Below are 15,863 nucleotides of genomic sequence, written 5' to 3'. Positions count from 1 at the left end.
TAACACCATCTATAGGGCTAGCAGAAAACTGCATTTTGGATATGTGGTATAAGGTTGCCATAATGCCTGCCAAATGGACAACTTATCAAGGCAAGTTGTAAAGTAGACTATGAGATAAAGAGGTGGCTTGGTTAAATGTCACTATTTTGACGTATTTTTATTTTGACATATAAAAATGACCAAATAGATATTTAGCTGATAATAATTTAATTTAATAATTTCACCATGACAGATTTGAGTGCTTTTGAACACTGCCTTTTGCTAAATGTGTCATTGATTTCACATGATATTTCGATATCCACGTTGGTCCTAATGAGGATTTTAACGGATGTTTTCTGTTGTTGCTGTTCCATGTCAATAGGAGCAACTGTCAAAACAACTTATCTATCTTCCCGTCTACTTCCTGTTGTAAATCGCATAATGTTTTTGAATACGCACCAGGCTTATTATCAAATTCATGAAAACGTTGTCATTTATGATATGTAAAATTATATTCTTATTCGTGGATTAATTTACTTACTGATGCCTTTCGATTAAAACAAATACAATAACGTAATCGAAAATGTTAATGAAAGGCATCAGCTAGAAATAAATTGATCCACGAATACGAATATAGCTTTACATATAATGACCAGGTTTTCATAAATTTTATGATATGCTTGAATCCCATTCAAAAACAGTACGGGACTTGAAACAGGAAGTAGGCGGGACATTCATAGTGTATTGTTTAAATGAGGCGCAAAATTGCCCAGTGCATCTTGGTTGGGTCATTAATGCTGTATTAAAGCCGAATAACTCTTGTTTTCTCTGTTTGACTGTGGCAGGGGAGTGAGAGCATCCATTTCAACTCCTCTAAATACATTTATCCAGTTCACTAAACCCGTTGTGAAAGCAGACTGAAGCTCAGTAGGTGGCTTGCAATGTCCTCCAATTAAGTTCCATTATGTTAAACCTTTTGCCGTTTGAAATATAGCCGCAGCTATTTTAGTGGTGGATGGCGGGGTTCTTTTTTTCTGCGCCACGCGCGCAGGCAATCAGTCTGTATTAAAAGGTGCACGAGGAAGAAAACAAAGTTTGTCAGTGAGACAGGAGAAAGAGACGATTACATGCCAAAGACCTCATGTTAACACCGTTAGTAATGGCTCCGTGGCTACGAAAGGACACCCACTGGTACAGTAGTCTACAAGGCAACCTGGTCTAGGAGCAAAACATATTTATTATGTTACATAAATCCGTGTCACTCTATTTTGTCTGATATGTTAAGTTACATTACATTGGCCAACCAATGTAATAGCAGTCATTCAATACAGTACGAGTTGTAGGATGTATAGTAGCCTATGTTACTAATTCCAATTCGTATGATATGTTACGAATTACAATTTGTACAAAATGTTCTGAATTTGCAATACATATGTTACGAATTCCAATGTGTTGTTGCTAACATTAGCTAGGTGGCTAATTCTAACGTTAGATAGGTCGTTAATGGGTTAGGGTTAGGGTTAGGGGTTAAGGTAAAACATTTAATCTTATTGGTCTCATACACATTTTGCAGATGTTACCCCAGGTGCAGCGAAATGCTTGTCTTTGTAGCTCCAACAGTGCAGTAATACCTAACAATACACACAAATCCCCAAAATAAAAAGGATTTAAGAAATATCAGGACAAGCAATATCATAGTCCGGAATATAAATATATACAGTACCAGTCAAACGTTTGGACAAACCTACTCATTCCAGGGTTTTTCTTAATTGTTTTACTATTTCTACATTGTAGAATAATAGTGGGGACATCAAAACTATGAAATACCACATACAGAATCAGGTAGTAACCAAAAAAGTGTTAACTTCTTATGGGCAGGTGGGACAGTAGTGTCCCACCCGGCCAACATCCGGTGAAATTGCAGAGCGCGAAATTCAAAAATACCAAATATTTAACATTCTTGAAAATATGTGTTATACATCAAAATAAAGCTTAACTTCTTGTTAATCCAGCCACTGTCAGATTTCAAAAAGGCTTTACGACGAAAGCAAACTATGCGATTATCTGAGGACAGCGCCCCGCATACAAACACATGAAAATCATATTTCAACCAGGCAGGTGCACCACAAAAGTCAGAAATAGCGATATAATTAATGCCTTACCTTTGAAGATCTTCTCCTGTTGGCACACCAAAATGTCCCAGAAACATCACAAATGATCCTTTTGTTCGATAATGTCCTTCTTTATGTCCAAAAATGTCCATTAATTTGGCGCGTTTGATTCAGAAATACACCGGTTTCAACTCGCCCAACATGCCTACAAAGTATCTAATAAGTAACCTGTAAACCTGGTCCAAACAACGTTCCTAATCCAACCTCAGGTACCCTAAAACGTAAATAATCAATACCATTTAAGACAGAATAAAAACGTGAAGCTCGCTCCAGTTCACGCGCACCAAAACAGGAGAGTCCACCTGGAGCGACACTTACAAAGAACAGCCCTACTTCTTCATTTCTCAAAAGAAAAACATAGAACAGTTTCTAAAGATTGTTGACATCTAGTGGAAGCTATAGGAACTGCAACCAGGTTCCTAATAATAAGGGTATCCCATAGAAATCCATTAGAAAATCCTATGACCTCAATTTTTCCCCCCTGGATGGTTTGTCCTCGGGGTTTCGCTTGACAAATCAGTCCTGTCATACTCAGACATTATTTTTTTTTAATTAGAAACTTTAGAGGGTTTTCTATCCAAATCCACCAATTATATGCATATCCTACCTTCTGGGCCGGAGTAACAGGCTGTTTACTTTGGGCACGCTTTTCATCTGGACGTGAAAATACTGCCCCCTACCCAAGAGAGGTTAAACAAAATGAAAAATATTTTATATTTGAGATTCTTCAAAGTAGCCACCCTTTGCCTTGATGACAGCTTTACACACGCTTGGTATTCTCTCAACCAGCTTTATGAGGTAGTCACCTGGAATGCATTTGGATTAACATGTGTGCCTTGTTAAAAGTTAATTTATGGAATTTCTTTCCTTCTTAATGCGTTTGAGCCAATCAAATTGTTGTGACAAGGTATACAGAAGATAGCCCTATTTGGTAAAAGACCAAGTCCATATTATGGCAAGAACAGCTCAAATATGCAAAGAGTAATGACAGTCCATCATTACTTTAAGACATGAAGGTCAGTCAATCCGGAAAATGCAGTTGCAAAAACAGTTGCAAAAACCATCAAGCGCTATGATGAAATAGGCTCTTCATGAGGACCGCCACAGGAAATGAAGACCCAGAGTTACCTCTGCTGAAGAGGATAAGGTCATTAGAGATACCAGCCTCAGAAATTGTAGCCAAAATAAATGCTACAGAGTTCAACTAACAGACACATCTCACCATCAACTGTTCAGGGGAGACTGTGTGAATCAGGCCTTCATGTTTCAATTACTGCAAAGAAACCACTACTAAAGGACACCAATAAGAAGAGGAAACTTGCTTGGGCCAAGAAACAATGGTGATTAGACCGGTGGAAATCTGTTCTTTGGTCTGATCAGTCCAAATTTGAGATTTTTGGTTCCAACCTCTGTGTTTTTGTGAGACGCAGAGTAGGCGAACGGATGATCTCCACATGTGTGGTTCCCACCGTGAAGCATGTAGGAGGAGGTGTGATGGTGTGAGGGTGCTTTGCTGGTGACATTTTCTGTGATTTATTTAGAATTCAAGGCACACTAAACCAGCATGGCTACCACAGCATTCTGTAGTGATACGCCATCCCATCTGCTTTGTGCTTAGTGGGACTATCATTTGTTTTTCAACAGGACAGTGACCCAACACCTCTAGGCTGTATAAGGGCTAGCAGTCTAGCAGTCTCTAACGTGCAGGGTAGAGTAAGGGGTAATACTACTAATAGTGAGCAAAGTTCAGGGCAGGGTACTGTGCTGAGGTTAGGTTGAAGGGTTGAGTTTAGGGTTAGAAGGGTTAGCTAACATGCTAAGTAGTTGCATACTAAGCTAACATCCTAAGAAGTAGTTAAAAAGTACTAAGTAGTTGCAATTGACCTGGCATGAATTGTAGTAACATAATATGTTTTGCTCTAAGACCAGGCTGTACAACGCCATGCATGGCAACGCGCCTCCTGCCAGTTTGAGCGGGCTGACGCACCTCTTATTAATAAAAACATTCCCATACCTAGCAGCCAGTTTATACTTAGACTGTCATCACATTTAAAGCTATGCCAAAGGGATACTCCAAAATTCAACAAATGTAATAAAAATTACAAGCATACATTCCCCCAGCACCCCACCCCACTCTATACAACTTTAATGTCATTCCAATCTCAGCAGACCCCAGCACCATGTGAGCCTCTTCAGAAGGAGGATGTGGAATGGAAGAGGGGCCTAGTCCCACATGGCATGCTGCTTCTCAGCTGTCTCAGAGCAGACTTTAGGTGAGCTCAGTCGTACTGACGGTCCACAGAGAAATGTGGCTAATTAACGTATGTATCAATGAAAGCCTGTGATTGAGATTCTGCGCATGACCACAGCCTCATTGACAGCCACGCCTGTCTGACCTGGACCTCGTGAAGAGCAGCAGTAGCTCGTGTCTGTTTGTTAAGCGAGTGATGTAGCTTTGCATTCGCAACGAACGAAAAATAAGTCCTATTTGACACTCTTGATGTTCACTATCAACGGAATACAACATCTTAAATGGTCATCAAAGCAAATTAAAATATGATTATTATAATAAAATAATATTAAATGTAGTATCTCCTAATGTCTGCTTATAAAAAGGCTACTTCATTCCTGATATATTTAGAAGAGTATGTCCATGCAGGAAATCGAGTGCTCCGTTCCAACAATGACCCATGAAATCAGGGCCATTTCCCTGTACATTTTAATGGCCATTTGAAAATAAAACCATGAATTGTCAGTTGCGGGATAATGCATTTTCTAACCCATACAACAAAAAACGAAGACTTAACATTTCATGTCTCCTCTCCCTCCGCTCCTCGCCCATTCAGGATTTTGACTGATTGCAGCTAGAGTAGCTTAGACTATAGTCATTAAAATAATAAATGTTCACAGAAGAAACAAAACCAAAATGAAAAACAAAGGTATAAAAATGCGTGGGGGAGGGACGACGACGACGCTCTATTCAGCCGGGCTATAAAGGCGCTCTGCGATGCATTTCATTGCTGCAACAATTATGCTGAAAAGGTCAAGTACAGCATCTTGTATTCAGCTTTGCATGACAATGGTCGTTCCCAATGGCACCCTATTCCCTACATAGTGCAATACTTTTGACCAGAACGCTATGGGCCCTGGTAGTGCACTGTTTAGGAAACAGGGTGCCATTAGGGACGGAATCAAGTTGTATTTCACTTCGCAATTGTCCCTCTGGTGCGTTGTTCACACAATTGCTTCAAAAACCAGATAAATGCAGGACAATTAAAGATGTTTTGCTACCAGTTTGACAATAAGATTTACCACAGAGGAGGTGATTGCAGTTACAGTGTAATTGTCCTATTTGTCATGCACAGTAAGCAAGGAATGTTTGCCTGGTGTGATGTTAATGTAGAATAACTCTTAGCGAGGAGGCATGAATTAAGTCATTTTTACAAATCCTTCCTTATTCAGAATTACATTAAATGTATTGTGTAAAACTGTCTATCAGAATAGCAGACAAGCACAGCAGAGCTACAAAACCGTCAACAGCATTGCATTCATCAATCATCAGTCTGTCCACACAATAACTCAGACGTACATTAATAGGCCTATTATCTACATTATCTGCTTATCAGATCTGTATAAACCAGGGCTCTCCAACCCTGTTGATAGGGAGCTACGGTCCAGGTTTTCACTCCCTTCCTAATGTAGCACACCTGATTCTAATAATTAGCTGTTTGGTAAACTGAATCAGGTCAGTTAGAACTGGGATTGGAGGCAAAACCTACTGGAGGATAGCTCCAGGAACAGGGTTGGAGAGCCCTGGCCTAAACCCTATAAAAGTGTCCACAAACTATTTTGCACATCGATTGACTGTTTACCAGCACGAAAATGTATTGACTTCAAAACACTGATTTGTCAAAAATCACATTAATGATTTGAGTCAGACCAATGTTTCCTTGTGCCATGCAGACGCCTATAGTCTACCTACAAATATAATTTTAGTAGATTGACTTCATGATTTACTATAGCAGTTTTTGTTGTTTTTAGAACAGCACCAGTTGCAGTAGACAGGATGTGCAGACTATTAGATCCTAATGACAGTTGAGTAGATTCTTCTCTCTTTGGAGTGACATAAAATATGCTTAGATTTTAAGTAGCATTCTGAAGGAGGATTTCGTCTTCATGGTTTTAATTAAATTAGTGTTAATCTTCACTGCACATATATAGAAATACTTTAATGAGTATATACAGTACCAGTCAAAAGTTTGGACACACCTACTCATTCAAGGGTTTTTCTTTACTATTTTCTACATTGTAGAATAATAGTGAAGACATCAAAACTAGGAAATAACACATATGGAATCATGTAGTAACCAAGAAAGTGTTAAACAAATCAAAATATATTTCATATTTTTGTTTCTTCAAAGTAACCACCCTTTGCCTTGGTAACAACTTTGCACACTCTTGGCATTCTCTCAACCAGCTTTATGAGGAATGATTTTCCAACAATCGTGAAGGAGTTCCCACATATGCTGAAGTTTTGATATGATGTAGGCTAAAATGTTAAATTATTTGTACACTGGGCTAACAAAGAGTTTATGTAGGCTACATGAGTAAAAGGCTAAAACAAAACGTATTATATTCAAAAATCGAGTAGGCTTATCATTTTTGTTTAAATTGTCTTCAAAACAAACATTGTTCAGTGTCTAGCAAGACTCGTTATTGATCTCAGTTCTAAACAATCTAGGTAGACATCGCCTAAGAAGTTGGGCGGCTGGTTGGGGTACCTGCACTCATCATGACCTACATCAACCCACTTATTTACATCCTCCTCCTGATTGATTTATGAGCCAGCTTGGATTTTGAGCTTTTAAAAAGATATCTGAAGTCAACTGCGTAAAAATATCGAGCTTTAGGCCAAATAGTATATGGCACTTTCCAGAACATGTGAAAATGATGTTGGTTTATTTTAAATGCCAGTTTGTTAAAGCTTTGTTTACCAAACCTTTTTCTGTTCAACTTGCCCTGATTGTAAATACGTGTGAAAATGGTCAAAAGTTGTAACACTTGATTTAATTATCGATTGAAGAGCAAAATTATGGGGGACAATTATGCTTTTCCACTCAGAACTTAACCCCCGATTAGCATTGGATGGATGTATCATAGGTCTACATCTTAGTCTGAAGTTAACCATTCTAACATTCTCCCTCTTGTTACTCAACTCAAATATTCTCAACTGAGGTGATCTTCTGGCTATAGTGCACTGACAATTTCGAAATAGTGAGGTTACCACACAGGTCTTATAGGCTGTCTTAAATATAGTATTTCATTATATAGTGTTGCATTTTAAATGAGAGTAAATAAGGGAAACAAACACTTAACTCAAAAACACTACAAGGCCAAAAGTATGCAGAAACCTGCTAATCAAACATCTCATTCCAAAATAATGGCCATTAATATGGAGTTGGTCCCCGCTGTGCTGCTACAACAGCCTCCACTCTTCTGGGAAGGCGTTTCACTAGATGTTGGAACATCGTTGCAGGGACTTGCTTCTATTAACCCACAAGAGCATTAGTGAGATGTTGGGAGTGAGTAGGCCTGGCTTACTACAGTCGGCGTTCCAATTCATCCTAAAGGTGTTCGATGGGGTTGAGGTCAGGGCTTTGTGCAGGCCAGTCAAGTTCTTCCACACTGATCTCGACAAACCATTTCTGTATGGACCTTACTTCATGCACAGGGGCATTGTCATGCTGAAACAGGAAAGGGCCTTCCCTAAACTTTTGCCACAAAGTTGGAAGCACAGAATCATCTAGAATGTCATTGGATGCTGTAGAGTTAAGATTTCCCTTCACTCGAACTAAGGGGCCTTGCCCGAACCATGAAAAACAGGCCCAGATCATTATTCCTCCACCAAACTTTACAGTTGGCACTATGCATTGGGGCAGGTAGCATCCGCCAAAACCAGATTAGTCCGTCGGACTGCCAGAGGGTGAAGTGTGATACATCACTCCAGAGAATGCGTTTCCACTGTTCCAGAGTCCAATGGCGGCAAGCTTTACACCACTCCAGCCGACGGTTGGTATTGCGCATGGTGATCTTAGGCTTGTGTGCGGCTGCTCTGCCAAGGAAATCCCTTTCATGAAGCTCCAGATGTACAGTTGTGATGACGTTGCTTCCAGGGGCAGTTTGGAACTCGATAGTGAGTGTTGCAACCAAGGACAGATGATTTTTACGCGGTACGCGCTTCAGCCCTTGGTGGTCCCGTTCTTTGAGCTTGTGTGGCCTACCACTTTGCGGCTGAGCCGTTGTTGCTCCTAGACGTTTTCACTTCACAATAACAGCATTTACAGCTGACTGGGGTAGATCTAGCAAGGCATGCATTTGACAAACTGACTTGTTGGAACAGTGGCATCCTATGACGGTGCCACGTTGAAAGTCACTGAGCTCTTCTGTAAGGCCATTCTACTGACAATGTTGCTATGGAGATTGCATGGCTGTGTGTATGGTTTTATACACCTGTCTGCAACTGGTGTGACTGAAATAGCCCAATCCATTCATTTGAAGGCATGTCCACATACTTTTGTATATTTAGTGTATGATTGCCTTGAGATTAGGAACTAATTGCTTTTGGGCTGATGGAGATCTTGGGACGATAAAGTGGGGAGGACTTGCCAGAGTTGTACAATGTGACCGTCTAAAGACAAGCCTTAAAGAGAGCGATGAGAGCACACACGCTTCCAACAAATAAGTCATTCTAAACAGCTACAAGCCCAACACAAAGACCACACACCGTGCTACAGATATGGTAATGTAAGCCTGAGCCTCTCGGGGCTCTTCCTGAACAAAACAAAAGCACACCAACAAATACCTAATAGAACGCTGTTCTGTTCTATCTGATGCTGCTGAAAAGATGTCGCTTGAAAATGTCCCGAATTGTCACTAAGTTAACGTTTTAGGTAAATGGTAGGACTATAGCAACATATTATAATAAGAGCGACAGAGGATTCAATCTCTCTGTAAATTAAAGAAGTTAAGGAAATTTGGGGATTTATCTTTTATTGGGCTATAATCATAAATCCGTTTAAGTATTTGTGAAAGATTCAGACGTCCCTTTAAATGAACAGTGCAAAATCTCATCCAAATTAATTTCCATTCCGGGATCGGCGACAATTGTGTCAAATCATTTGTAAGAGTGCTCCAGTGTGATCACTGAATAGTAGCTCTATCAAATAGTGTATTGAAATTGACAATACATTGGCATGTATTCACACAATACCATTATGACCAATCAAGTATTGATAGACTACTATGCTAAGTAACCTACATAATCAAATTATTGGTAAATGGATGGATTGTAATAAAGCAAACTTCATTCGTTTGCAGAAAACCACCAGTTCTCCTTTGACCCATTTCGCAGGTATCGGCTAAAACGGCAGGTGTGTTGAAAATGCATCTCATGTGCTTTATATTTGCCTGGCTGGCAGCCACAGCCAGCCACTGCACAAAGATGAGAGCGCTTGTAGGTAGGTAGCCTATTGGAGAAGAACAATTCTGGGGGCTAGAGGTTGCAAGATATAATATCAAACATCACATGCAGAACAAATAGGCACTGCCGAAGCTGAACAATATCGTTTATATAGAGAATAATCGACGAAAAGCTCTATTGATTGATTTAATGACTCTTATAAATGAAAAGTAGAGAGCCATTACAATCAGTGCCTCTTTAAAATCCACGCACACTGCTGTGCTATGTTGAGCAAAGTCTCCACAGTAAACTGGACGTCTGGTGTACTGTTAATTGCGTTGCCCATTTCTGAATTTCGATTCGTATTTCAGTCTTAGTATAAAACAAAGCTTATAGAGTGAACGGTGTTGATTGGTTAAGATTTAAATGACATGCAATGACGGCTGTAACTGAGCCAATAGATAGATACCAGCGACCTGTTGTTGCAGACAGGGCAACATCACTGCACCTATGCCATAATGGTACAGCCGTTGTAATGGGACGCTACTATTCACCTCCCCTCGATGAAAGCTCGCGCTCAAAAAAACAAAAAAATGGCGACCAAGGGCGTGCTTCCATCAATGGCTTGCCATACTAACCCCGCGCTGCAATGTAGCCAGGGGAGGGATTGCACTCAACCACCTGGGCCCTTAAAGTCAAAATCAATAAGCTATATTGAAAGTCAATTATTTTTTCGATTAACAATTGCACAAAATAAATTGAGATAACCATACACAATCTGAAAATATTAGGTTTAATATTCCCTTTAGGTCAAATGCACAGTATATGAACATGGAGCCTTGGACTAAATTTCTGTCACATATGTTTAGAGCATAAATATGTGAAATATCATAACGTAAATATAATGTCTAAAGTGGGCCTAATGCATAAAATAAAGAGCACGAATGAGTAGCCGTTTGCGTCATATTCGTACTGAAATAATTACAGTTTAGGGGCCTGGTGCAGTAAAGACTAAAGTATTTTGAGAGCCCTTTTGGTTGTTGTTCAATAGCTTATGTTTTGCAGACTTAGGAAGGAGCACGTATGGCTATTCATATATTGCCTAATCATAAAGACTACAAAATATTTGCAATTCCCATAATATCACAGTAACATAATAATAAATATTATGATAATATAATTATTAAAATAATATATAACAATATACACTGAGTATACCAAACATTAGGAACACCTTCCTGATATTAAGTTGCACCCCCCTTTTGCCCTCAGAACAATTCAATTCGTCGGGGCATGGACAAGGTGTGGAAAGCGTTCTACAGGCATGCTGGTCTGTTGACTTCAATACTTCCCATGGTTGTGTCAAGTTGGCTGGATGCCCTTTGGGCGATGGACCATTCTTGATACACAGGGGAAACTTTTGAGCGTGAAAAACCGATTATCGTTGCAGTTCTTGACACAAACCGGTGAGCCTGGCACCATACCCCGTTCAAAGGCACTTAAATCGTTTGTCTTGCCCATATATCCTCTGAATGGCACACATACATAATACATGTCTCAATTGTGTCAAGGCTTAAATATCGTTCTTAACATCAATACGGGATCATAGCTTTCACCTAGTCAGTCTATGTCATGGAAAGAGCAGGTGTTCTTAATGTTTTGTATACTCAGTGTATAATATCATACTATCAAAATAGTTGCAAGTCCTTTACATTACAACTAAATTACAAGAACACAGAGTTCGTCCCACACAATGGACCTATGGGCCCGTCCCACACAATGGACCTATGGGTCCGTCCCACACAATGGACCTATGGGTCCGTCCCACACAATGGACCTATGGGTCCGTCCCACACAATTAATTTGAAATGTACCATTTATATGTTAAAACATTCTCGAATCAATTAAAAACCACAAAATCTCTTGCAAATGATGCAAATGATAACTTGACGAGCCAGGGCCGTGTCATCCCACTTGATATAAGCAAATTACATTAAACTTCTAAAATGAAAGACTGCACGCTATTTTCATTTCAACCCCAGTTGATTTATCGATTATTGATAAACGTATGCTCAAATCAAATGTTATTTGTCACATGCGCCGAATACAACAAGTGTAGACCTTACAATGCTTACCTCTGATAAGAGACGACGATTTGTCTTGCGAAGTTATTTGAGAAGAATACTGTTGTTTGGCAAGGGATTTGGTCGATAAGACGTTCTTTTAGTCAGCGCGTGTTTGATCTCCAGTGTTAAAAAGAACGCTTCGAGACCTCACCTAAATGACTCACCCAAACCAGAAACAGGCAGAGAACGTAAGAACGCTAGGAACCTAAGGGACGCCGAGTGCACACAAAGACCTGGCCTGAGTTTACCCAGCGTGATCCAAGTGAGATAGTGCACAATACACGATTTGTGAGGCGCCGCGTTTTGTAGGAACGGCCACAGAGTACCACGAACCACATCTACTAACAACCGTTGATTGTAGCTATAATAAACGTGACCAAAGAGCCTGGAATTGGGGTTAAGCTCTTTCAGGCAAAAGTTAGCATTAGGCTAATAGCAATTTAGCCTACCTACACAGCAACACTTAGTAACAACGAATTCGATCACACCTGGCCAAAAACAGGTTTTCATTAGTCGTGCATTGCTTAAAATCCAAATGATTTCGGTCGAAATTGAGACTTACTGAATTGACAAGCTAAAGTGGACTATAGACAAGATCATGCATTATTATAATTAAAATCATCATCTTTATTATTACTACTACAATAATAATAATATTATTATTTAATTATTATTATAATATTAATTTTCTACAGGTAAAGGCCTATTCGTTTTCTGAAAATAATTTGACAAGGTTTCTCGTAGGCCTATGTATTCTCTGAAACAGTATACAAAACAATTTCAATAAATGGATCTGAATGAATTTTATTACCATAATTTATTAATAGGATTGTTTGGCTGTATTTAAGTAATATCTATCTATATAAGTTACAAGTAAATAAAACGTACAAATACCGATGGAACTCAAAGAACCAACCACAAACCATTAATAGCGCTAAAAATGTTGTACAACAGATTGCTAAAAACTATATATTCAATTCAAACCTTTTACAGAAATATACAAGCTACGTTTTACATTAAATTCTATAATAAACCAGAGCCTTCTGTGAAAAAAATTGAAAAGCACCCACAGTTTTTCTATTGAGATCTTTAGCCCAATGACCAACACACAGGAGTAGGGCCTATGACCTCTTGATGTAGGACTAGCCCTGTATAGCTTCAGTATAATTTACAGAGATAAGAAATCCACCTTCAAAGCGAAGATTGAACTCGCATATCCTCATAACTTCATCTGTCGAGTTTCTTTCGTCTCCACTTACTGTCCTCATATCCAATTACATTTTAGAAGAGCATGAACTAAAATTCACCAAATGGTGTTGTTCAAAATGTACACAAAGTACAATTTGTTTGTTTGTTTGCCTGTCTGTTGAGTGACTTTGCTGAAAAAGCTTTGAGAGCAGTGTTGTATGTGTGTTTGTGATCATAGTTTGTCTGGCTGTCACCATGTCCTGCCATATAACAGATCACCATGTCCTGCCGTATAACAGATCATCATGTCGTGCGGCATAACAGATCACCATGTCCTGCGGCATAACAGATCACCATGTCCTGCGGCATAACAGATCACCATGTCCTGCCATATAACAGAGCAGAGCACTGCAGGGCCGTCCCGTACTCGGCGCTGGAGGAGTTCAGGTGAGAGAGGCCGGCTACCTGGGTCTGGAGAGACGGTGGGCTGGCGGAGTGTTGTGCTAGGTCTGGAGAGTGATCTGCACTACCCACATGTTGGCTCTGGTGCTGACCTAGGCCTGAACCGTTACTGGACATGATCATAACATTGGCACCTTGTTGGTGGTGGGCCTGGACAGTAGTGGTGGGAGTGTGGGCACTGCCTTGGCATGGCTTGCCGTCTTTCACTAACACAGGCACAGCCACCCGCCGAGGGGAATGCTGCTGACAGGAACTACTGTCCTGTTGCATCTGCTGCTGTGACACTTTGTCCTTCGCTTGCCTCTTCATTTTATATCGGTGGTTCTGAAACCAGATTTTGACCTGGGTCGGGGTGAGGTGGATCATGCTCGCCAGGTGTTCTCTCTCAGGCGCCGATAGGTACTTCTGTTGTTTGAATCGCCGCTCGAGCTCGTAGACCTGAGCCTGAGAGAACAGCACGCGCCTCTTCCTTCTCGGGGTGCTCGAGAGCGGGCCCATGCCTTTCCCCACGTCTACTAGCGAGCCAAGGCTGCCCATACTGCCCATGTTCATGCCCGAAGAAGAGCCCATGAAGCGCGAGACTGAAAGCAGAAATAGGCCATTGAGATGATGATAATTAAACAATAATTACATTGCTTCAATATTTTAACCATAACAATACATCATGTGAATTAATTTAAAGCGTATATGTCTATAGCGTTCATTTAAAACAAAGGCTAACATGATCATGTAATCATAGTTCTGTCTCCTAATGGAATAATTACTTAACCATAATTTGTATTTGAACGGAATTATATAGTTTACAAAATATTTGAAGTTGCATGATTGATTGCTATTAATTTACCTTGCAATCTGAAGAATAATAGGCTAATAAATCATTCGATTATACACCCCCACATGACAGGTGCATGAAACCTCTGTAGCCTACTCACAATAGGGGACAAATCAGCAACAGGTGTCTTTGTTATATCTTCATACACCCTCGTGACATTAAAATACATTTTTATGAATATATCACAAACTAAAACAGTTCAATTAATTAGCTTTCTTTGAACCCAGTCCCCTATTCACTGGTAAACATGGGAGTGTTGGGTAGACTGGCAAAAAGGCACAGCACGTTGGGTGACTAAACTCAATAAACCAAACACTTCAAAGTAAACCGAGGTATAGGCCTAATATATATATGATGCCAGGTGCAAGGTTTATTTTAAATTGACAAATCAAATCACTCCCTCTTGGTGAAAAAAAACAAACAAAAACAAGCAGAAAAACACTAAAAAGTTGTAATAATTTCCATGACTCACTTCAGTGCAGACCAGAGCGTATGGATCTAGTGTAGACTAGCTAATATGATAATGCGCTAACAAAAGCTATACGCTCACCTGTTCGGCTTCATGCAGAGTAAAACTCAAAGGTATAGCCTACTTACTCGTGGAGAATCGCGGGTCTGTGTTGGCTCCGTACCAGCCAGCGGCCGTGGCGCTGCCTCTCATGCCGTCCTGGTAGGGCGTCAGGTCGCTCATGTTCCCCAGGTTGCCGTTACAGTAGCCCCCCATTGCGGTGTGTGACAGCTGGGACACCCCCGTCGCAGTCATATGGTATGCCGCGGACACCGTCCCGTTATGGCCCATGTGGTGCTGCTGCATCATCGCCTGAGACACCTGCGGCTGCCGGTACGACGCGAGAGGTGACCCCAAGTTGTTATTCTCCATACTTACTTTCTTGTAGCTCTCCTCAAGAGGACTCAAGATATCGGAAACAGAAAAAGGAGTCGTATGCCTAGGGCTCATCGACATTGTTCTTGGGCTGTTGGAGAGGGGAGAAATTAGAAGGCTAGGCAATCTCTCCTGTTTTTTTGTTGGACCAAAGCCCCTCTTTCTCTCTGGTTCCTGTTGTCTCAACGTCGATCCTTGCTAGATGAACACGTAGGTAGGAGAGTCGCCTGAAGTCCGCCTTAATTGCATTGAGTGGGAGCTGAGTTGAGCTGGGCTGAGCTTGGTGCTGCTGGCTTTCGTTTGTTTTAGCAGGGTGCCAGGTTTAAGCCAGAGGCGGGGCATCACCAACTAGGGCAACAATACAACGCAGCTCTATCCTCCTCATTGCATCCAAGTCATAATTTGACTTACGTGTTGGGCAAGGTACAACATGAGCTCTGCAGCTAGCCTCCCACAATACCATAACCAACTTGCATGTATATGCATATGTCTCATAGGCTATTAATGTGTATTATAGGCTAGGCTATTGATATCAGGCTACTGTAGTAGCATTAGGTCGGTGGGTTATATATACTGTGGTGTGTGTGTTGTCGTTGACAGTATAATGGTAGCAGTGGGCACAGGCACCACAATGCATTTTATTAACTGTAGTGGTGTTTACTAGGACCTCTTGATGAAAAGGGGCCTAGACGGACTTGAGAGTCTCAGAGCTGGAGAACCCACTCTGCATGCTTACCAAATGTCATTCTATTCCCTATTTGGT

The 15,863-nt window shown here is 40.6% G+C and overlaps 1 protein-coding gene across 1 annotated transcript; it reads right to left on the bottom strand.

Moving 5' to 3' along the window:
• Positions 1-12,586: 12,586 nt before the first annotated feature.
• LOC115139024 (homeobox protein Nkx-2.1-like) lies at positions 12,587-15,332 on the bottom strand. Its single transcript, XM_029676199.2, has 2 exons — positions 14,815-15,332; positions 12,587-13,966 (listed from the first exon to the last, which is right to left on the bottom strand). Exons 1-2 carry the CDS (start codon positions 15,179-15,181, stop codon positions 13,299-13,301), a joined length of 1,035 nt encoding a protein of 344 aa, XP_029532059.1. The 5' UTR covers positions 15,182-15,332; the 3' UTR covers positions 12,587-13,298.
• Between the last annotated feature and the right edge of the window lie 531 nt (positions 15,333-15,863).

This window comes from Oncorhynchus nerka, linkage group LG12, assembly GCF_034236695.1.
Source record: "Oncorhynchus nerka isolate Pitt River linkage group LG12, Oner_Uvic_2.0, whole genome shotgun sequence".
Classification (NCBI taxonomy): Eukaryota; Metazoa; Chordata; class Actinopteri; order Salmoniformes; family Salmonidae; genus Oncorhynchus; species Oncorhynchus nerka.
This window is presented reverse-complemented; position numbering and strand designations above follow the sequence as displayed.

Coding starts and splice junctions, on each gene's coding strand:
- LOC115139024 (XM_029676199.2), bottom strand. CDS start 15,181: ATGTCGATGAGCCCTAGGCATACGACTCCTTTTTCTGTTTCCGATATC. Junction 13,967..14,814: donor AGACCCGCGATTCTCCACGA/GTAAGTAGGCTA, acceptor TTCTGCTTTCAG/TCTCGCGCTTCATGGGCTCT.